Genomic DNA, 23,666 nt, shown 5'->3' with positions numbered 1-23,666 from the left:
GTAAGTAGTTTGGTTAAATGTTCCGAACTTCGAGATCCCCAGGCAAATCAATTTCCTAAGAATCACAAGAACATTAATGCGTTTTTTAACAAAGGATAAATAAAGTATCTGTTGCACGGTGCTTTTAAAAGCTCCCAATCCCTTCAAATCTTTTGACAACTTAAGTCAGGCATCACTGCTTACCGTGTCAAGAAAATTTTAAATTTTAAAAGTAACTTGATAGTCGACAACAAACAGTAAAATATATGAAAAATGTGTAAAAACAAATTGAATTGTGTACTTGTATACTGACCTTTGGTCAAATTACCCCCGTTTAAAAGTGCTTAATAATCGTAAAATAAAATTTGGAGACCACATGGATTTAATAACCATGTGCCTTCCAAGAAACGATACAGCGGAAGCACAAATGACCTTTCTTAGAATATAAACAAGGCGAGGTCAAACTAACCTTTTCCGAGAAAAAAATTTTCAAAAGCGTCAATGACTAAATAAATGCATTATGCTAATGAGTTCCAAGAAATCGAGGGAGTCGTTTAAAAGAACAGTGTCGTTAAACGGCGCAACAGCGACTGAACGCGAATGAGCTTCAAGAAGCAAAGGAACTCTAGAGGGAATCTTGCTGGTTCCAAAGACGTTCATCTTCAACTTCAAGACATGGCTTCTAACGGTGAGATCAATGTTTTGCTGTTTGAATGAACCCAAGGGTCGGGAAGGGGGTCTTTTTCGGAGACAACCGTTTCATTGTTTTCCACCTTTCGTTGCCTCGAACACTATCTAATGGAGTTTAATTAAGCCTTTAGTTTGCGTATTCTACGACACTTCGGTGAGTTTGGCAGGTTTTTATTCCGAGGATGAACGCTAATTTTGGAGCAGTTTGGTTTAAGTCTGTAAGATATGGTACAGATTTTAATTTATGTGTAAAGTCTTATGCATGGCCATAAACAGTTAAGATATATGTCGGCAAGTGGCGCGAAGAAATAGGGTATGAAAAAATACTCAAACCGACCCACTGAATTCTCAGGTTCACCCGTGATTATACATGATTAGGTTTATGTTATTTACAGCATCTTAAGAAGACAAACGGCTCTTTAGATTTCATTTGAATGGGAAACCTTCAACCAGCCCAAATGTTACAGTTCAATAAACAACAGCATATTAATAAACTGGTAGCAAGCGGGGTGTGCTCGCTATCTTTCTTTTGAAATTGAACTTGATTTTGCAAGATCTGCTCTATATGGTTCAGTCCACAGGGCACCACATTCACGGTGACTAAGAGCATCTTTCATTTCTGTACGACTCACACTTCCAGGGAATCTTTCATTCATAGACTCAAACGTTTAATAGAGTTACATAATGGAGCAATCAGACGAGCACAACGGCAATTCAATTCAATTCAATTCAATTTTATTTTTCACACGTACAACGAGATTCAATACAATACATAAAAAACAATAAACATTTATATTACAAAGGAGGATTAAAAAGAATTAGGATAAATTTGTTTGGTTTAGTGTGAGCAGTGCCCAAACGAGCATGCTGCTTTCGAGTTGGGCACTGCTTACGATGGAAGAGAAAATTATTTCGGTGGAAGAGAAAATTATTTGGAACGGTTTGAAAAAGAAAAAGAGCGTGTTTAGCGAACGGATGACGGTGAAGAACTCTACATTACTTTTGGTTTATAAGCAAATTTTTCCTGTATTGGTTTTAAACGAAAAAGCGGAGTTTGATTGCCTAATGTTACAGTCTATTGTTTCCCATATTTGTGATGCTGCGAATTGGCAGATAGATCGACAGTTGAAAGTTTATACGGCAATTGGACTCCGCCACTTAAGGCCTTACGCGTTGCGGAAGTAAATGGTTAGCACCTTGCTCATTGAGAGTCTACAAGAATAATTTTAATTAATAAAGTTAAAATTATTTTAAAATGTCAGAAATGTTATTGCACATAGCTGAAAGATCTTGAACATATTGCTTTAAAAGCGTTCCCTGTGCTTACTGATGGATGAGAAATGGCCCAACATTTCAACTGGTAACTGAAGTATATACATCATAAACAGTCTTTAATTCGGCTTGTTCTGGGTTTGCGAAATTGGTTCGCCTTTTCAAAAAAAAGAATGCTCAGTGTATCCCGCAGTGGTACATCGAGGAACCAGAACAGTCTCGGCCTGATTGCCAATGTTCCCTGCTTTGTTAGCCAGCTGTGTAATCTCGTGGATTTTAACGAAATTTAATACATTCCTCCTTTTCAAAGGTTGAAAGAGCACGTCAGAAAAAAGTCTCAGAAGCTGGATTAAAAATAACTAAAGTCATGAATTTTGTTAAGTACACATAACTTGAATTTTGACGCGTTTTATTTATTTATTTTTTATCTTATTATTATGTTTTTAACGCTTAGCGCATGACTGCTGAACTTGAATGAAAATCCCTCGGACAAAGAACTCCTTCATATTCATAAACACCAAATCATTCCCCTGGAGGGTGGGGAAGATCTTTTAGGCTCTTTTATGATTTCAAAGTCATTGCCGGTTTAGTTTTTGAGCTATGATTGCCCAAATAAATGCAATAATCAAATGATTTTGATTTTGGTAGACAGCCGAAAAATTAACACATCAATTGCAGCAAATGAAAGATTTACAACGCAAAGAAAAATAGTTGAGCCATCCCTCGGTTCCCTGGCTATTGTGAAAGTTGCCCGACATCCGGTGTTTTTCCGAGAACTCGCGAAGCGAAAACCACATGTCCTTGAACATTTCCTAGAAACCGGGAAACTCTTCACTCTTGTGAAAAAAGGGATAGTCCGTCCTCCAGTGAGTAAATGAGTTACGACAAGTTTTCAAACGAACACAGCAGAAGCCCGAGCAGCGACGAGTTCGCAGAATACGACAAAGCATTTGCGCATCGTGGGGCTCCAATACAACTGGAAGAGATGGCAGAGAGAAATTTTGAAGGGCCGTCATATGCCACGAGCAGCTCAAGTAAGCTTTTGTAAAATTTATACTCTGTCGGCTCCTCGCGGCTTTCAACAGTTTGGTAAAGTTATAACCTGCTACTGTTTTAAAGTTAAAAAACGTTGAACTAGGTCTGCAAGTTTATGCTGGATACTTACAAATGGTGGTCACAGTGTTGCACGCTCCGAGAACACTATGCAATCTTATATGGTAATAAAAGTAGAAGTTAACCATACTGTTTAAACCGCATATGTAATATATCAAGCGCGAAAGAGCCTAATTTGTTTTTTCACCATGGCATTAATCAATTCAGTCTGCAGTTAAGGATACGCTTAACTAACTAAGCTAATTATATTAAAAGTTCCCTCCAAAAATTACATGCGATCTACTTGCATATATTGTTCGGACTTACTCAACCTTAAGCTAATTCTCTCTGGATTTTATCGACTCATTCGTGGAGCAAGGAGCCTTTTTTTCATGATATAGTAAATAGATATTTCAAATGTTTTCCTTGTTCAATTTCGTATGTGTTTTTTGGAGAACACGTACCCGGCATGAGCTTAATTTTTTGCTAGCGTTGTTCTGATTGTTTGAGAACGTCGTTGTATAAACATAGGGGCCGGGCGCCAGGCTAGACTTGAAATCTTATGTGTCGGAAGGCGGAAGACGAGGGGGAGGTGGGTGAAGTTTTGTTCGAGGTGCAGGATTTAAGGAAATGAAGGAAAAAAAAAAAAGAAATCAAGACCATCACTCTCAGAATTCTATCCCTTGACATGTTTTGCTAGCGGGATTGGTCTTCACAACCACTCAAAGACCCTTACTGGCAGCTGTTCACCTGCCTCAACTTATGTAGGCAGTGAAGAAAGACCCGGAGAAAGAACAAACAAAGGTTTGGGTCAGGAGAACAGGGAGGTGGTGGATTTTCATTCATTAGCTTATTGATAAACAGTACTGCTGGCAAATACTGCTCAGTAGCTTTAAACTGAATGATTACACTTGGATATATTTCATTGTAGCCTCAAAAGTCAGAACCACCATGTACAGCATTATAAATTATAAGTTAACCACAGAAAGTACTACTCAATACAGTCAACTCCCTTTATTGTGGACACCTTCAGGACCACTAGTTAGGATACGTAATAAGGAGAGTCTGTAATAGCAGGAATTATTTCAGTCAAATGTCTGTAACTTATTTTCTCTGGGGATTTAGCTACTGTCTGTATTATCGGGGTGTTCGTAATAGCCAGGTGTCCGCAAGGCAAGAGTTGACTGTATGTGATTGTGAATGGTCACACTTATAGATTTTTATCCAAAGTCAAAAGTCAAAAGTTAAAACTACCCTGTGCAGCATAATAAAGAGCAAGGCAAGAAATGAAAATTTAGAACTACATAACAAGCTTGAGTAAAAGGCTAAAACAAACAAACTTTGAGTCTAATTTTCAATTCTCCGTAGTTGATATGGATTTTTTGGCGAGGATTGCCCCACCTGTGGTGCATCAGCCCCAGGCTTTCTCAGATGCCATGTTGGACCCAACCTCCAGAGGCCTGTGGGGTGGATTAACCACCGAACATATGAGTGGTGCAACTCTGCAGGCAACTCTACGTCATAGCGCTGATCAGCTTCAACGCACAGTTCAGGGACAGTTTGTTTCCCTCAAGGTGAGCAATAAGAGTCCATGCATTGAAAACCTTAGTCAGGGAGAAACAATAAATTATCACTCCTACTTCTCAGTAGGGGTGTGCCGCCCAGTTCTCCAAATCCTGACCCTATTTCAGACCAAAACATGCTATTTTCCACACCTGTTTTTAGTCCTGGCCTTTAAGATCCATACCTGTTTTCAGACCTGGCTTGCTAGCTCATAATTAAGCTTCGCATCAGTGCCTAAGTCAAGAATTGATAAAATTCACCCAAACTTCAGCACAAATACATGTATATTTTGGATACTTCTCTTTCTCTACTATTCATTTGGAGTTGAAAAGACAAATACGTTTATACGCTCTCCTGGTTCCCTTGAAACCATACCCAGTTTAAGACCATAATGGTCAAAATCTTTACCTGGCTGTTTTCAGACCAAAACAGCTCGAAATTCAAACCCTTTGGGACGGCACATACCTATATAGCCTATATAGGGGTGTACCCCCACCCCCGCCCCCTCAACGGGAGTTGAGTCTGACCACCCACATTTCTTAGGCTTAATAATAATTATTGTCATTATTGTTAATAATTATTATCACCATTATTATCATTGTCATCACCATTACCACAAAACTGTAGGGTGGTATGGCAAAACCAATTGAAAGCAAAATGCAAATTAAATTACTTTTGATACTAATGAAAATTGATCTACATGTACGTGTAGTAAAGCATGGGTTCTGATGACTTATTTAAAGGACGCAGCTGCAATAACCTTTTTTACAGCATATGGTTCACTTTACTAAAAACACTAATGCTAAAATTATACGTACCCTATTTCCAATGAAAATCACACTTGACTTCCAATGATGAAGGGCTAAGCCTGAAAAGCCTGGAATTTTAATAAATTTCTTGGCACTTTTCCACCATTTACTCAATTGTTATAGCTTTTATGAGAACCACATAGCTGACGGATATTTTTGTACCTTATTTATACATGCATGTACATCATGAGTATGCAAGAGAAATAATGTCTTGTTCATACTATTATTAAATCATTTCTCTCTGAACAGGGTAACTTGAGTTACAAAGATCTCTTAGCTGGGCTCATCTATGAAGGTGAAACTTTCCAAGCTTTGAATAATTTCACTTTCATGAACTACACCCATGTGCGGTTCTGTAATGAAAGTGGTGCCACAGTTAGTCAGCGCAGTGGTGGGATCTGCCTTTTGACAAACAAGAGACTTCTTTTCCTGTCCTCACAGCTTACTATTGGTGAGTTTATCACTTGTTCCACACAGGCAAATGCGGATTGAAGGGTGGTAGATCATGACTGGTTACAAGTTATAACTGCCTGAGAAAGTCTGTCCATGACCAATGCATATAGCTGAAAAAACCATTTTCAGACCAAAATTTTTACAATAGCTGTCAAAATTCCAGCGTGTTGATTGGCTCCAGTATACATGTAGCTTATAATTATTATAAGAGTACTGACAATAAAAGTGACATCAGATGCCAGCAGACGATCAACACTTTTAAGACTTTAAGCAAGACGTTCTTGTTCAAAGAAGCTTAACAAAGTTACAATTAAGTCAATTAACACTTAATAAATTTTATTTATGGTTTTTGTTAATTTAAACGTTCTCGTTATTTTATAATTCAGTTATTGTATGTTGTAATAATTATTTTCACGCGCATCTGAACATTTCATGGAATTAAGTCTGTGCTATACAAATGTATTATCTTTATTATTATTATTATTATTATTATTATTTAATGCACACTTTCTCAATGGAAATTAAAGCCAACTCTGATCTGCTCCTACTTTTCCCATGTTATTGCAAAAAAACAATGAAAGTCAATAGCAGTTTCCTTTGGTCAGTACTTGGCGAGTTGGGTATCCTGGAAGCTAGTTTAGGGCCTACTGAAGCAAAGTGACTATTTAGAATGTTAGGAAATTCAGAATAAACTTGAACTTGATATATTGTACTCTTATGGACCATAAAATAACACCACAAAAATGTTCAAAGCTTGGCATTGAAACCACTCCCTTGTGGGTAGTGGTTCCACTTGAGCCACAATAAAAATGGCAATATATATATAATGATAAAATCATTATGATAGGGGTACAAATGACAACATGCAGCCTCTACTGTCCTTTACATACATGTATGAGTGGTTTTATGTTTATGTCGTTTTGGTTCGTTTTGATCTTTTCCCCTTCTAAAGGTACATGTCATTATGCAAAAATCAGTCATTCACAGTCTTTGTGAAAGTAACTTTAAAACCAAGAGCTTTAATTAACCAATATGGCAAACAAGTTAAATAAAATGTTTTTAATATTTTTAGCTTGCAATTATTTTCACAGGTTCATCTTTGATAAAATGGGGTGACCCCAAGAAACTACCAGGAGGATATTCAGTTCAGACATCCTGTAACGACACCACCTACTACCTGCCCATTCCTCTGCGCTGCTTACGCAGTGTGGAGATGTCCGGTGAGACAGGTGTGCGTGGGGATGTAGCAGTTCATGGCATCGAACCTTGTTGTTGTGGATTGTTTGGATGTTTTGGGGTAATTAACATTCTCTTTCCTAAAATAACTAATTACATTAACTGTTTAAGTTAAATCTGCTAAATGTGCAGTTCCAGAAAATATCCACACTCCCCTAAGGAAGTCTTCCCCCCTCCCCCCTCCCCCCAGAAAATTCCAGTTTAGCTTCATACTTTGCTTCTAAAATTCCAATGACCTTCCATAGGGTGGGTGTGGATTTTTTCTGCAACTACATGTATATAATTGAAGGGCGGAGAGCATAACCGACCCAAATGACTTAAGTGACTGTCAGCCAACTTTTGGCTTACAGTTAGTGGAGGTGAGCTGTTCTTCACTTTAAAAAACTATAACTTGCATGTACATTGTATCTTTGTTCTTACAACATTTTCTTTTGGCAGGTAAGCTGCTGCCCAGATTCCAACCTGCTGAAGCAATGGCAAGCACATCCGATTAGCCGAAGTCAAGTCCAAGAAATGAAAGTCACCATTGGTGTCTTGATGCCACCTTGGGATCAAAAGATGTTTGTCGTTATTCATATTGATCCCAATGTGCCATTGCCCGTGATCAGGGATTTTGTGGCTTTACTGCAAAAGAATTCCCCTGGTTTGAGTTAGAGGAGCACATTCCAGGCAGCAGAAAAAAAATCTTCAGTCTCTTTTTAATTTCTTTTTTGGTTATTCCCAGACTCATAAGTTATAATCATAGTGTTACCAGGCCCTTGATAAATTAACATGATGCCATAACTTAAATTCATTTCCAATGATTTAAGTGCATGCAGTTACAGTTTACTTAAATGTAAATACCTAGCTTTTTGAGGGTGTTTATTGAACAAAGTGTGATACAGGGCATTTATTAGTCAGATACAATGTACTAGCTAGTTTTAAAGCAGGTTTTAAGTGAGTGTTGTAAATTAAACCAATTTGCCAAAGTAAGAATTCAGAGAAAAATAACAGACACAAATAGAAACACTTTCAGTGATTCATGAACTGGTACAGTAATACAAGTGACTTTTTCGTCAAGCCCACCAGGAGTAAATTGAAATCCTAGTTAGGGATAACTTTAATTATGGCAAAATAAGAAAGAACTTTCACTCACAAATCTACCTAGTATATTGGCATGAAGATGATTATTGCAAAGCAGCAATCTAGAAAGGGTGTGCAGATCGAGGCTTGAAGCTGGATATGAAATTGATTCTGTGTTCAAAGCAACCCAACACCTAGCAGAGACTGAGGTGCTTTAACTATTATTGCCAATTTGATTGGCTAGTCTATCACACCAATACATGTAGATCAAGCAGTCTGACTGATCTTGAGGAAAGCAGGTGTAATCTCTCATTATTCTCCTGATGAGCCAACCAAAACCAATTGAAGGTGGTTGCAAAATTAACTTCAACTGAAAACTGCTGTTCTGATTGTGTTAGTTACATGTACATGTAGCTAATGGAATTTTTTCCACTGATACTTTAAGTTGTATTTTTTATTATAAATGAAAGATATCAACACAGAAGCATTCATGTGTGACATTTAAGCATTTTAATGCATATGGTCAAAGTGTCTCTATTAAAGTAATATTTTTTTTTTGATCAACTACTTGTTTTAGTTTTTCTAAGGCGATAATTACTCCCCTCTTGGCATCAAGCTAAACCAACTTTGTCTTCAATTTTCCCACCCTGCAGTCCTGAGCCTAGCCGCCTGCTAATACCCATTAGACTTAGCCCAATACTCTATGCCAATGTTTAAAGAAATTATAAATTTCAATTCATTTTTAATTAGCCTTGTTATTATGATAAAAATAAATCTGATTTGGGTATGGCCACATTAAGATTCCTTTATAACACCTACAGTATATAAACTACAACTATACAAATACACAGGCCTACTAAATTTTGTCTGCTTTGGTTGTGTTTTTGTGCCGTAATTGTTACCATGTTGCACACTAGTCCTACCTAAAAAAAAAACAACTAAATTTAATTGCATTAAACCTCTGCTTGTACATTACATATAAGATATAGATTAAAGCTCTAATGGCCTTAGCTAAATCAGCCCAGTAATATAATCGAGCAAAAGCCTGTCGAATCAAGCCATAGTGTGTTTAATGCATGTTTTTTTTTTTTAATGACTTGAAAATCATGTATAAATGGGGTGCAATATACACACACAGGTAAAATTAGTAGGGTACATCCACCATGTGTGTGAAGTAATAGATTAAGCCCTGAATATGCTAAACTCATACCATCTGATAGTATTAATTAAAAGTAATCAATGACAATCAAAGAATTGTATGAACATTAATTTTTACTAAAATTCTAATAACTGTATACTTATTCCTATTGATTTCAGTCGATAGTTTCCAGACTTGACAAATTTCATTTGACTTTAATTTTATGTTAACTTAAATATAATAGTAAATTATTTAACTTTTGCAGATATTTGATTTTAGACTTGCATACAGGTCATGTAAACACTTAGATTTCAAATACTCTTACTATTAATCTATTATTTTTGATTGATGATTTCTATTCTTCTCTGTATAAGATAAACATAAGTTCTAAATGGGACAAGACCAGGCACTAATATTTCAGCTAGTTGTTGTCATCATGTTAGAAGTTTTACAATCATTTCAAAAATTGCATGTACTTTTACAACAGTTGGTTCAGCTTTTAGGCTATAAAGTCATAAGCTTGTTGGGCAAATTACAAAGTAAACATGGAACTACGATACTTTCTGACACAAGAACCAGTCTGTATACATGCCGAATTAGTCATTAGAGCAAAATAAGGCCAAATCATAACTTACCACTGGGCGTTTCAATTATTAATAACAAGAAGTCCTAAAAGGAAAGAAGGCAACGGAAGGTGACTTTTTCCTGTCCAATTGTTAACCATCAAATACATAAGCTGGTATACCATGTGTGCCAAGATTTTTCACTCTAAACACGGATCCTGCAAGAGGCTGAGCTTTTCGTTCCTCTGGAGACAATCTTAAACTAAAAGACAAAAACAAAGCAAAATTGAATTACGTAACGTGGGTAGAATTTTATGTACACCAACTATGTCGTTATTTTTGTTTCACGTACCAGGAAGCTGCAGGGTCCTGAATCCTCCCTTATGGCAATTTATTTACACACAAAAAAGTCTATTCTAACTTGTACTTCGCATTACATAAATAATAGGTGTTTAATACCTTTCACATGTAACAAAGAGTTCATCCAAGTTTGGTCCACCCCAGCAACAAGATGTTACCTTGGCAACAGGTAAATCTAATTGACGAACAATCTCGCCTGACTCTGGGTTGCAACAGAGTACCTATTAAAGAAATGAAAATCAATTTCCTATCAGCACACCAATAATTGATCAGCTTGGGGATACAGGTGCAATGAAAGAAGATGGGGCATACTGTACATCATGGATGTGATAGGCACAATTACATGCACAGCAATAGACATGCCATACATGCCAACCATGTGCAGGTCCAACTGGTCACCAAGGCAATGGTGATTGGTCATCACAGTAATAGTATGGTTGCAATATTTGCATCACCCACACTTTATACTGTACCTACTGTATGATAGGATGGGAGGAGAAAATAACAGTTTAACAGCTGGTTTGATCTGTAAAGAAGAGCAAAATCTTCCACTGCACAACAGAAGCAAACTCAGTAAACATGCAAGCCCCTGAGAGCACCAAGGGGTTCCCTAAATGTAATAATTATGTTACAATTTGAATGCAAAGAAATTGCAGATGTGCAGAGCAATGTTTCCACTTTAGCCTTGCCAACTTTACAGGGATTGACAATTAAAGCCGAGGGTAATTTCAAGATTGCGAGATAGGCAAGTTGCAACCCTTAATAAGACTTCCTTAGCCTTGCGAAAGAAGATTGAGGCTGTTCGACATTCATATAAATTCTTAAAATACCATTTACTAGGAGCTAGTATACAGTCCTAGCTACTGACCTTCCATCCATCATACATAGCGACCCAAAGCATTCCATCTGCATCTATAGTCATTCCATCTGGCCACTAAAATTAAAATTTATCAGCAGAATGATGCAGTAAAAATTCAATGTTATTGCATTTTAGCATACATGTACACGTACTGTACATGTGCAATTTCCAATGCAACTTCAATAGTTGCACCCTCAATGCAATTTTTCCCGCACAACTTGGTTGAGACTGCAAATCGCACAACATACATATTAAAACTTGCTCTGCTTTCAGCATGATGTCGCTGTATGTCAGCTTTTGAAAAACGCTAAAACTCTGCATCAAATTCAAACATGTTTGAAACCCCTACAAAAGGGCCTCTAGTAAATACTTGACATGACCGTGATTCGAAATTGCAACTTGAGCGTAACAAAATTTTATTAAAAAGTGCGACAAATTGCATAATAATTATTTTTTAAATGCAAGCCTTTAGAGTCAACGACGACAACGACAACCTTTATTTCCTCAAGTGAGTGAAAGCGGATTGCCGTAATAATAATTTATTATGAGAACAATAAACTTAATGGTCTTGACATAACCTGACTGAGGCTGTTGTAATAGCTCAATCAATGAAAGTTCTATCAACAGCCCCTCTTAAGGTCAAGCTAAACTTTGCAAATGTCTATCATGGTTTTGTCGACTAAAATATGCCTCATGTTACTATTAATAATTTCAGTCAGTAGGGGCTGTTCATGTCACATGTACAATCAATACCACCCTGAAATAAAGTAACGATTGGTACATTGTAACTCATATAAACATTGGTGTAATTAAATATTTAACATTTGGGAAAAAAAACTAAGAACTGCTCCTCTTTAGTCTGTTGACTGACCGTCAGTAAACTGTTGGTGATAGATGTATATGTTGGCTGCCATGCAGTTGGCATGGTAGGAGGCGGCGTGGCCCAGTGGTAAGGGCGCCGGAATTGAAATCAGGAGGTCCCGGGTTCAAGTCCCGCCTTGGCCACACTTGTAAATAGCCAGCTGGTTTGCCTCCTCAGCTGCCAGTTGGGATTTTAAACATGTTATGTTTGATTTGATTATTATTTGTTTCCCTTTATTTCTGAGGGGAATGCCTGTAAACTAGCTTTGGGTAGTTAAGTGCATTTCCATTATAAACAAAGCATTTGTTTTTTCTGGCCACCATGGTCAAATGGTCAATTGTTTGTTGACCTTCACCATCATGCTATTTTCTTCCCTAAACCGAGGTCAACATACAAACTATCTTATAAAGCACTTTCCAGACTTTAAGGTAGATTGGACTGGACGAGTTTTATGGTAGGTAAAGTGAAAGTAAAAATTTACAGTTAAATGAATTAAATTATTTTTTGGTCATTAATTGATTTCTGTGTTATCCGACAGTTGATTTTTAAGCCTTAAAGATTTTATTCCACTGACTCCTTGATTTTTAACTTGCCAGTAATATTTATTATCTGTCAGCAGACAGCTGTCTGGTACTGCGTGTGGGCTGACAGTTCAGCTGACAGCTTTTTGGCAGAGCTCTTCATCAATTTTTACGAGTAAAAATTAATACCCACCTTGTGGAAGTGGAGTTTATTTGATTTCAAGCCTGGTTTTTCAAAAGGGGTTTGGCATTAATTTGTGAGAGAGAGGAATTAGTCCATGGGCCAGAAAGTGAAACCCTCCCCCCATCTCGGGATTTTTGCAGACATGTATCATTTTAAACCTTTACTTAAGGGTATTCCAAAAATCGATGTTTGCACTCGATCGATTGGTGGGTGTGGCCGCACGGCACCATTCTTTATTTTAATCAAAGTGCCACAGGTTACCCAGCCCGGAATTTTACAAACAATCTTCTTGAAAGCTATTATCCATGGAATTAACACACAAAACTATTCATACTTACTCTTCTCCATCCCCTCTGTCAGATGATACCTCAACTTTCACTTTTAAGCTTCAAAGCTGACTACTGCGCATGTCACAAAGTTCATGCAGCTTATACCTATACTGTATAAGATTATGTATACGATCGTGTCGCACAGAAAGTCTGCATAATCACTCAAATTTATCAGATGTGGAAATTTCGTAAGCAACGCAGCATTATTGAGCACCGGAACTGCTTTCCACGATAGTTCGTGGCTATTGGTGCCTTAAATATGCACCCAAGATGATTACTACGCTTTCTAGGCAATGCCAATAAATTTAAACAAAACTACAGTTGTTCAAGGTTTGCGTGGGATTTGGGGGAGATCTGGCACAAAAAACACCTCGCCCGACAATTTAGTGCCTCAAGTACTTTTCATGCGGCTTCCCAAGATGCATTGCCTAGTCCTTTTAACACTCGGATTTCTAATCAGCCATTTTGAAAAAAGTGGACAGGTAAATTTTTGTTCTCTGATGCTGCTTTCGCTCGTTTGCTAAGATGTTTTATGATTGATTAAATATATTACATCAATATAACAGTTAGATATTATAGCAAATAATCTCACTTCAGTCGATAAATCAGTCCTTTTCAACGTCTTGAAATGCATATGTTTTTTTTGGAAAATGTGTTTCTCGAGATCATTTGAATGTCAGAAAAAAAAACTATCGAGTACGCCCAACCGACATGACGTATGAGGTTTCTAACAAACCTCAAGGCGCTATTTCCAATAATTTTTTATTACCAAACAGAACAATCTAATGCTTCATCTTGCAAGCCTCCAGAAGATGTGCAGCTTGTTCTTTAGCTTCGATCATCCCAACTATGAAAGGTACTCCACGCTCTACCTGGTAATTATGTTAAACCTGGAAAATTCACATCACGGAGCGGAGCAATTGTTGAAATGCAATGGCTTCAGATCAGCAGATCGTATGTACCATCATCCAGGAACGATGTTGACATCACCATCGAGCAAACAAACAACCGCCATGCCAAATCTCACGGCGGCATTGTTGGTTTTAGCAGGATTCGTTCGGCGTCCAACAGATGGTGTCGCACACGGCACACAAGAGCGAGCTAAATGCAAGCGACCAAAGAGATTGCAAGTATGAACAGCCCGGAGGCTACATCGCACAAGGAGGAGAGAGGATCGCAAATTGTGAAGAGCGAGCAAGACACATGCAGTGTTTTACAGGCCATTAGTAATTTCACTAATCCATTCACCATCGAAGACAAAGATGCGCTATACTGTCTTTCATTCGGCGCTCCTGTGCCCCAAGATGTCGAAAGTGACATACTGATGGCTGATGACATCGATCGGAAAGAGGGCCCATCGGGAGTTTGTCCAGAAAAGACTAGTAGAGAAGAAGACCATCTTTCCCTCTCCAGTAAAGAAACAGAGTCTCAAAACGTTTGCTACCCAAGCAAAATCATCAATGGTCTGCGGAAAGGAAAGATGAAACATAGAAATAACAGCAGAGAGAAACGTCTTTGGGCAACTGGTGATACTGGCGCTAGAGCATCAAGTTCGCTTGGAAAACGTGCTGAGTTATCCGTTGGGCCAGGTCCCTTGGGCACTCACTACTGCAGATGGTGCTCTGATAAAGACTGACAAGTCGAAGTTGATGCATTCCCTAGCAGAGAAATTGCACTTGGTACAGAGACCCACCGTGGCATTTGATTACTACATCATAGACGGGAATGCGGTGCAGCAGGCAAGGATTTCTCTTCCAAGCACATTTGGAGAGCTAGCTGAATGTGTTTTTGATCAGCTCCCACGGGCACAGCGTGTTGACTTTGTGACGGACTCCTATCATCCCCGTTCGATTAAAGGAGTAGAACGATCGCGAAGAGGTTCTGCTAAGGCACACCTAGTGAAAGGACCGTCTACCAAAGTTCCTCGTGACTGGAAGAGGTTTTTGTGCAACGAAGTAAACAAGCGACGGTTGACAAGCGACGTCTTTTGAATATCCATGCAGTTGCAAGAGATCTCAGAGTTGATGTCAATCTTGCCCTCACAGCCCTGCACGCATTTACTGGTTGCGATACTACCAGCGGGTTCGTTCGAAATGGGAAACTGACGCCCCTGAAACTCCTTAAAAAGGAACAAGAGTTTCTTCCCTCATTCCATGCTTTGGGAAGATCTGTTGACGTAGAAAACAGCATATTTGAAGATCTGGAGTAGTTTACGTGCCTTATGTATGACAGCAAGTCGGCTGACATCAGCTACCTAAGACATGAGAAGTTTATTGAGAGATTCAGTGCGAAGCCAGGAATAGTGCTGACAAGCTACTACGGAGTGGATATAAGTCTTCTTCCTCCTTGTCACAAGAGCCTACGAATGCATATCCGAAGAGCTAACTATCAAACTCTCATATGGAAGAAAAGCAGACGACCCAACACCAAGTATATTCCCCTGGCCGGACCTGATGGGCATGGCTGGATCATTGACAATAAACATGGGACAGCTTGAAATCTTCTGGACTTCCGGCAATCTGATGCCTCAAGAACTGGCAGATGTAATAGCCAGCCCCTTGGTCACGCCTGAAGATGAACATGACAGCAGTCTCGATTACGACAACATGCCTGACGCTGTATTGGAAAGCGCGAATCTGTTCTTAAATTTACCATGGAGAAACTGGGTGACGAACATTAATCACTTTTACCTCTTGTGGCACAATGGTCTGCTGACGATGGTGATGCGCAACCTGTCGACCCTATCACCTGATGAAGACTAGCAATAAGAAGTCAATACGTAGCGGACCACAGCCAGTGACTACATCGTGAGACAAGCAACTCATACTGATTGTTTCCAGTGAATCTGAAGAGGCTGCAATCTACTAAATCTTGTAAAGGTGCGTAACTGCTCTGTTTTATTAACAGCAAAGAAACATAAGTAATTCTTACATGTCTTATGCATCATTTCACATATACCCCTTGCACAGGCTAAATGAACTTTGTGACATGTGCAGTAGTCAACTTTGAAGCTTAACAGTGATAGTCGAGCGATCATCTAACAGAGGAAATGGAGAAGAGTAAGTACGCGTAGTTTTGTGTGTTAACTCCATGGATAATAGCTTTGAAAAAGATTGTTTGTAAAATTTCGGGATGGGTAGCCTGTGGCACTTTGATTAAAATAAAGAATGGTGCCGTACGGCCACACCCACCAATCGATCGAGTGCAAACATCGATTTTTGGAATACCCTTGGGTAGAGGTTTAAAATGATACATGTCTGCAAAAATCCCGAGATGGGGGGAGGGTTTCACTTTCTGGCCCATGGACTAAATGTTTTCAAAAACCAACTTACCCCATGCGATGGATCAATTTTTACTGCAGTTCGTCGATTTGATATTGAACCAGCTTGCTCATTGTAATCAAAAGCATCAATCTTGCTAATTACGAAAAGCAGTGTTAATCCCCAGAAAAATAAGCAAGTAATTAAATATCATCAACTGACAGCTGTTCAAAACATTAATCCAAAATACAATACAAAAGTCATAGTTACGAAAGGTTAATCTTTTTCTTACCTAGTTGCTGTATCAATGTAGTAAAATGTCTTTTTATCCAAGCTCCAAGTCATTCCATTAGATATTGTAATCTGCAAAACAAAACTACTGGTTTTAAGGAGAGATTTGCAACTTGCTTTTAAAAATATTAAACACAATTATAACAGTCAAACCTTCCGTGAGCAGCCACCCAAAATGTCAAGCCTAGGTGGTTGTTTACAAGAGGTCGACAGACCACAAGGGGTCTAAATTTTGAACTCATAAATTTGCATAAGGTGAATCCAAAGATTTAGTAGCCACAAAAATGTTTTAAACTTTTCAAAATTAAATTGCCATTGAATTTCAGTATCCAAGTTGATGGTTTGCCTGTGATAATATGGCGAATGGGACAAGTCTATTTTCGGAAACCCGGTACCTCTGTTTGAGACATTCATGTCACCTGAACTACCCTTGAGAATGTACATGTGATAATGTTACAAAGGCAAATTGTGCACCTCCTGACAGGGGATTGATATGAGGACGTATGTGCAGCTGTAACAAGTGGTCACTTACGGGAGATTAAAAGCAAAAGAAAATTGTAAACTTTGATCTCTAAAAGTGGTCGTCCAGGCCTACGAGAGGTGGTCACTTATGAGAGGTTCCAACTATAAGTGATTTGACTGGGGAAATTTGGTTTTTAGGAAAAGTAGTCGGACAAGAGAGGTGGTTGCAAGGGGAGGTTCGACTGTATAACGTAAAATAAAGTCAATAATTTACAACCAACAGGTGTTATAATTACCTACCTTGTTTACCCATGTTGTGAGTTTTCTATCACCACTGAAACAAAACTACAACAAAGAAAACGTGGATGTCATTAGGAGGGGATAATTATTATAACAATTTAATTAAAAAATGAATGACATTAGTGGCATTATTAATAAAAAGAGGATATTACACGGCAGCACAAAGATATGAATTTTATTTTCCAGTGTAAAAATATTTTACGAACAAGTGCAGCAAGTGATTAAAATATTGTTTTAACACGAGAAAATAAAATTCATATCTTCAAGCCACCATTAATTTTCTTTTTATTATGTACAAATTTATCACTGATCGCCATTTTTCACCGACTGTTTGCACAAACAACTGTGAAAAGGCAGGAAATGATGTCATCAATGGAAAATATGCCACTCAGCCATCAGGTCCTGGATGTAACAGTAGTTTTGTATGAATTTTATGAGTGGTGTATTTTCCAGTTAAATAACTCTTCACCCCAGATACAGTGTTGGGTGCAGAACCAGAGCTGTCATTCAGAGCCATTAAACTCATAATGTTCAGCTGTAAATATTGGCTGAATAATCTTGACAGATGTTGGGTGATTTTACTCATAAAGCAGCAAGAGCGTTAAGGGTGTGAAGCTCAAGTGACACGTGGCTAAAAACTGAATGACAGCTGGGCTGCAGCACCCTGTTGCACATGATTAAAGAATGATTTACTAGCTGAGAATTATCTGACCAGATGCCAGGGGAGGGGGTGGGACACTTTTGGCACAATTTTGGCTGGGGATGTGCCACTCAGTTCTCCAAACCGTCAGGATGGCCCTCTTTCAGACCAAAATACTCTATGTCATTTTCCAGTACCATTTTTCAGATCAAGCCTCTAAAAATTTGTACCCATTTTCAGACTTGGTTTCTAGAATCCATACCTGTTTCTGTGAAATCCATACTCATTTTCAGATTTTCAGACTTTCAGACCACAATGGTTAAAATCTATAATTATACCCTATTTCAGACCAAAAGAACTCAAACGCCATACCCTTTCGTACCACACATAGTACAGTATATACATGTAACTTGTATAGGGGAACACCCAGCTAACGGTTTTGACTGATGTACACTGTACATTAGAGTCAGACTCACCAGAGATCCTTGTTCTGGAACAACCTTGGTTGGTTCTGGCTCAGGACCCATGGATCCCACCCAAAATCTTCCCATCTGTTAAAGAATTTAGAAAATTGGGATCATTAAAAAGTCATAAACTCTTTTCTCTTTCATTTTCATTTTCAAAATGCAAATGTAAAATGTTTTGTGACGAACAGTCCCAAAGCGAATGGGAAACCAAGGCTGTTGCCTAAGAAAAATTCCAAGGAGCCCACAAGGCCAAAAGTGTAAAAGTTAGGAGCCCAACAGTGAAGTGTTAGGTGCTGCTGCAAAAAATTTAGGCGCCCGGAGCATTCCCTTGGGCGCCCCAGGCTTCCAGGCTCCTGCTGGGCAGCCGCATTGGGAAATGAATTGTAATGTTATCCAGACCGACTTTATCAAGGAGAATCAAAACTATGATTGACATACAATTTTCAGATTCAAATTGCATGACATTTTTTTAAGATCAGAAAACATGTATCTGCTGGACCTTTCACCACCATCGTTGACACTGCAATGATCATTTTTTTTTTATTATAATAATTATTTAAACATATTTTAATGATCATTGCATTGCACTGTACACATAGCCTGCGAGCAGGCTCTATTTTAGGCCAGCTGCGGGAGGATAGCGCTTTCGAGCGGATTGGGGTGGGGGTGGGCCCCCATCCCAATCCTCTGCTGGTGATGACAGATTGAAGTTTGTATCAATACATGTTTTCAGATCTTCTAGCAAATCAGCCAGAGTCCACATGCATGAAATACCACCACTGCATGTTTTAATCAATTTCTCAGAAACTTTTACATTAATATTAACATTTTAATCATCTTAAAGGTGTATGATTTGTTTTATAGAGAAACACGCTATTATCTTGAAGTTCACTCACTGAATCACACTTTCCGTCATTCAAATGGTTCTCAGGTTTGTCATCTGTAGAGTAGAATTAAAGACAGTAATTAAATCATAAAGTAGAGTTACAGGGTATACTGTAAGTAATAAACAAATTGAAAATAAATTAAATGAAACAGTGATAATTTGACTTTGTCAAAATCAAACTGAGTACATGTAATGTTTCTCAAGTTTAAGACCTTGTAAAGCATTACTACTGACAATAATTACATGTACACTGTACATGTACATGCAAAACTCAATCTCTGTTCAACAATTAATATAAATGCATTTATGATTCGGCTTATTACCCAATGACCCTGGAATCCCCACCTACAGTAAAAATCTCCATTTAGTCTTTAGTGCTGTTACAGTGATACAATTTGTCTTGCAACTTCATTAAAGTACTGTTTGCGACACAAGTTGCACAAAATGTTAGGTAATGACTTGTAACAATGTATCCTGAAATGAACACATCTCACAACATTTTTGTTGCAGTCACCATTGCACGAAGTACAACTGACTTCTACTTCTTACAACAATTGCAGCAACAACAAAAAAAATAGGAGGCAGGTTCCTTTCAGGGCATGTTACACTTATAGGCAACAATTTTTGCAACTTGTGTCTCAACAAAATTGTGAGACAAGGTACAAGAAAAATTAACCAGTGGTCATAACAGTGCCTTTAAAATAGGTCAAACTTTTTCCCAGATACTGATGTCTTGTAATGTTACTTCCAAGGAGGCAAATAAATTGATCAGCTGACTGACAGACAGACAGACAGACAGACAGACAGATGGACAGAGACATCAATGGGCAGACAATTAACTGACAGATGAGACAATTACACAATAATACACTTACTGTCTACTGTGGCCACTACTTCTTTTTGTCCAGTCTGGAAAGAAATGTCCAAGGGACAGTCAGTTTAGATGATGTTTACAAAATATGTACAACATGACTAATTTCAAAACCATTAATTTTACTAAACATTTTTATAATATGGTTGAACTTAAGTTCTCAATGAAAAGGATAAGATCATTGTGATTCTGATTAGCCTCCTAAACTCCCTCTCAAAGTCTTACCTCCAGATCTAGAAAAACTAAACTTGTTTGTGTTGCAACAAGAACAGATCCCCCTTTCTTCCTTGGAACAACTACCACAATGAAAAAAAAAAGCAGTTATTATTTAATAATAAATAGATGGGTGTAATGATCAAGATTGAAATTTGCATATTTGACGGAAAATACTGCTTGTGTTGAATATTGATTAACAGTGCTTAACTTAAAATTACAGTTACCTTTTATAAGACCCATTAAAACACTGAAATTACATGTAATAGTTAACTTACCACTTCCAACAATACCATCTAGCTGATAGCTTTTATCCTGGAAAGAAGTTGAAATTGAATATTGTTACAGTGTAAAACCCTTTAAAAACCAATTTTTCTGCAGTCTGACATTTGTATTAACTTTACTGTATGGCCAAGGGAGGCAACTATATTAAATATATGTTAAAGATGTTTTGAAATACTGCTGGTGTTACAGTCAAGTGGGTCAACCCAGGTCACGCGTGAACAATATTTTTGAAATTTGAACGGAGTTTTGAAATTTACATGTCAGTTTTGAAAATCGCTAACGAGATTTCAGAGTTCCCGTATAAATTTCCTAGCTTATTGACGGTATAAAGCTATGAATTTTACTTTACATTGCAAAACTGAATATTTTAAGAACAATTGTTTCCCAAGTACATGTATTTTGAATCTTTTTTTCAGTTAGCGCGTCTTTTTCGGAATGATTTCCAGAGAAATGTCCAACATTCCATTCACACGTCGGACATTACAAAGAGAAATTCGAATGTTCATTTCATTCTTGGAAATACTGTTCACGAGTGACCTGGGTTGACTGTAAGACGATGGGCGGTCAGACCATGTTTTCCCTCCTTTCATATTATACCCAGGATAATTATATTAACTACATGTGATTGATTGATTGATTGATTTTATTTCATTTAGCCAAGAGATAATGTGCAGTTCCAGAAAATATCCATACTTCCCCCACGGAAGGTTTTTTGTTTTGCACCCCCCATCCCCCCCAGGAAATTCCAGTTTAGCTTCATACTTTGCTTCTAAAATTTTGACTTTTAAGACCCCCTTCCCCCTAGGAATTTCTGATGACCTTCCGTGGGGTGGGTATGGATTTTTTCTGGAACTGTTGTTGAGATAAAAGAGACAAATTAACTATTACACCAGAGAATATACAAGAAGATATATTTGGCTGGGAGGCTACCAGAAATCACAGGGCTTTTACATGGGGACTCCCAGGGACCGACAGACTTAATGTACTTACAAATATAGCAGAAGTAAACTGAAGTAATTTGTGAACTCGTTTTAGAACTCTCCTTTAGGAGGTAATATTAAACATAAAATCTTCTGTAAGAACTCTTTCATACTACATGTAACTTATCTGGTCCTCATAAAAACACGGCTATCATGAAAGTCCAGCATGTAAGATATTACAAGCTCACGCGCATGTGCCAAGCTGCCCCAGTTGTTCTAAGAGCGGATAACTTTATCCAATGGATAAGTCGCTATCCATGCCTGCGGAGTATTTAATGTACTCCAACAAATGCTTTTGCCAAGTTTTTCTACGCAATCCCATACTTCAGCTTAAATTTGACATACTGTATGCTTCTACTCTATTCACATATTATAGGCAGGAAAATCTTGCAATTTATCTACCGGATAGCAACCAGTGGATAAAATTATCCGCTCTTTGAGCAACTGGAGCCTGCTGCGAGTTGAATTTTCGCGCCGTGTACTCGTTTGACTTTGGCTTACCTCGCCTGTCTCCACGTTCGAAACATGAACTTTGTAGTCAAAACTGTCCACCCAAAGTAATTTCTGAGTGACGGTGTCCCAATGTGGCCCTTCTCCGAGCTTCGCACAGATATTTTCGCCTACAACAGAAATCTCATGAGACGCCATTTTGGATTTGACGGCAGAAACTGGGTACGAGTTCAATGTTTGAAGTATTCTCGGTTTTCACGTGACCTCACCAAATTCTAGAATTCAAAACTGGGAGGCCTACAAAATTTTTACCTTCATTCAAGGAAAGATTACCTTAAAATATGTCTGTTCACAATTTCTTAGCTCGATGTCGTGCTTCCTTTTGAAAAAAGAACAGTTTCAATTTCCGAGTTTCCATCGTGCGTGACATAAGGAGGACGACCGTGACAGAGCTTTTCCGTATCTTAAAATTGACTCTTCGGGTGGTTTTCAGCATTCTAAACAAGTTAAGTTTGAGGAGAAATATTAATTTAAACATTCGAAAATTCACAAGGGCAAACAAACCTCTTTTCTGGCAAAAGTGAACTCCAGATGTTTTTTCGTATTTCCGGCCGCCATGTTTGTGCCCCTCAGAGGGACACAAACATGGCGTCTCCTTACTAAGCTCTATAAATTTATGTGGAACATTTTGTCAAATAACTCGAGTACGGAATGCCGCACAGACCTGACACTTGAACAGATGCCTTATTTATTTATCCTCTATATCATGTCAATTTCTTGACTTCACTCATGGAATGGTTTCGATTTTTTTTTTCAATGGCGTGACAGTGAAAACCGAGAAGAAGCTGAAACAGGAATGGACGAATGAGACGGTAACGAGAACATCAATGGCTCCGTGCCGCGGCGTGCGTTTTTCATTTCAGTACATTTCTTCGACGTGCTTTGCCAAACCGTCAACAACGTAAAGTGAACGTTTCTTGGTATTTTGTGGGGAACGTGGGCACACCACTGAGTTAATTTTCTTTTTGCTGTGTGAACTTGAAGTTCTAACAGTCAATTGGATATAGTTCGGCCACATCGGACATATTAAACTAGACGAGATAGTTGCAGTAGTTGGATGACTGAAATTTCGTGAGCTGTCAGTTTATAAGGGCCTTTTCGTTGCGTCAGTGCCTTCGTGTTAGCGTAAGATCCCTTAATCTATTTCATGATCCATGGAATGGGGCAGAACTTTGATGCCAAAATCAAAGCGCTCTGTGAGTGACCAAAGAATGAAGTATTTCAAATGATGTCTACAGTTATTTGTTTATTAAACACGCAAAAAAGAAAATAAACTTCAATCGCACTGGAAGGCAACGCAAAGGTCGAAGTGTACGTTCATTTGGTGGTTTTGCGTGATTGCCAATGGACAAAATATTATGACACAGAAGAAAGTGTTTCCAGGTTTTAAAAGGGCTTTAAGAGTCATTGTCTGAGAAAACCAGGCAGAGGTGAAAGATGGGGGTCGGCCGATTTCCTTCAAACTTTCACCATTTAATGTCTGTCCGAAATGATAATGAATGATGCTATTTAGCAATTCTCCTGCCGTT

General features: G+C 38.2%; 2 protein-coding genes across 3 annotated transcripts; one reads left to right on the top strand and one right to left on the bottom strand.

Moving 5' to 3' along the window:
- Positions 1 to 499: 499 nt before the first annotated feature.
- On the top strand, positions 500 to 8,720 carry LOC146472275 (uncharacterized). 2 transcript variants are annotated; one of them, XM_085119670.1, is made up of 5 exons: positions 500 to 667; positions 4,402 to 4,607; positions 5,655 to 5,856; positions 6,950 to 7,155; positions 7,533 to 8,720. In XM_085119670.1, exons 1-5 carry the CDS (start codon positions 580 to 582, stop codon positions 7,746 to 7,748), a joined length of 918 nt encoding a protein of 305 aa, XP_084975796.1. In that variant the 5' UTR covers positions 500 to 579; the 3' UTR covers positions 7,749 to 8,720. The 2 variants fall into 2 exon arrangements, with proteins under 2 accessions (XP_084975796.1, XP_084975795.1); XM_085119669.1 differs by lacking the exon at positions 500 to 667 and adding an exon at positions 2,632 to 2,975.
- LOC146472274 (regucalcin-like) lies at positions 8,652 to 22,307 on the bottom strand. The gene is made up of 12 exons (XM_085119671.1): positions 22,129 to 22,307; positions 20,641 to 20,677; positions 20,375 to 20,445; positions 20,154 to 20,187; positions 19,289 to 19,332; positions 18,402 to 18,476; positions 17,286 to 17,330; positions 16,525 to 16,595; positions 16,305 to 16,389; positions 11,086 to 11,151; positions 10,317 to 10,438; positions 8,652 to 10,119 (listed from the first exon to the last, which is right to left on the bottom strand). Exons 1-12 carry the CDS (start codon positions 22,273 to 22,275, stop codon positions 10,011 to 10,013), a joined length of 906 nt encoding a protein of 301 aa, XP_084975797.1. The 5' UTR covers positions 22,276 to 22,307; the 3' UTR covers positions 8,652 to 10,010.
- Between the last annotated feature and the right edge of the window lie 1,359 nt (positions 22,308 to 23,666).

This window comes from Pavona decussata, unplaced genomic scaffold (genome assembly GCF_977016875.1).
Source record: "Pavona decussata unplaced genomic scaffold, jaPavDecu1.1 SCAFFOLD_100, whole genome shotgun sequence".
NCBI lineage: Eukaryota > Metazoa > Cnidaria > Anthozoa > Scleractinia > Agariciidae > Pavona > Pavona decussata.
The sequence above is the reverse complement of the archived record's forward strand: the minus strand, read 5'-3'. Positions and strand labels throughout refer to the sequence as shown.

What these genes read in the sequence shown, in the direction of transcription:
- LOC146472275 (XM_085119669.1), top strand. Translation starts at nt 2,816, where the DNA reads ATGAGTTACGACAAGTTTTCAAACGAACACAGCAGAAGCCCGAGCAGC. An exon ending in ATATGCCACGAGCAGCTCAA is followed by an intron (nt 2,976 to 4,401) that starts GTAAGCTTTTGT and finishes AATTCTCCGTAG; the next exon opens with TTGATATGGATTTTTTGGCG. An exon ending in GTCCTCACAGCTTACTATTG is followed by an intron (nt 5,857 to 6,949) that starts GTGAGTTTATCA and finishes TTATTTTCACAG; the next exon opens with GTTCATCTTTGATAAAATGG.
- LOC146472274 (XM_085119671.1), bottom strand. Translation starts at nt 22,275, where the DNA reads ATGGCGTCTCATGAGATTTCTGTTGTAGGCGAAAATATCTGTGCGAAG. An exon ending in TCACAACATGGGTAAACAAG is followed by an intron (nt 16,596 to 17,285) that starts GTAGGTAATTAT and finishes TTTGTTTTGCAG; the next exon opens with ATTACAATATCTAATGGAAT. An exon ending in TACATTGATACAGCAACTAG is followed by an intron (nt 16,390 to 16,524) that starts GTAAGAAAAAGA and finishes TTTCGTAATTAG; the next exon opens with CAAGATTGATGCTTTTGATT.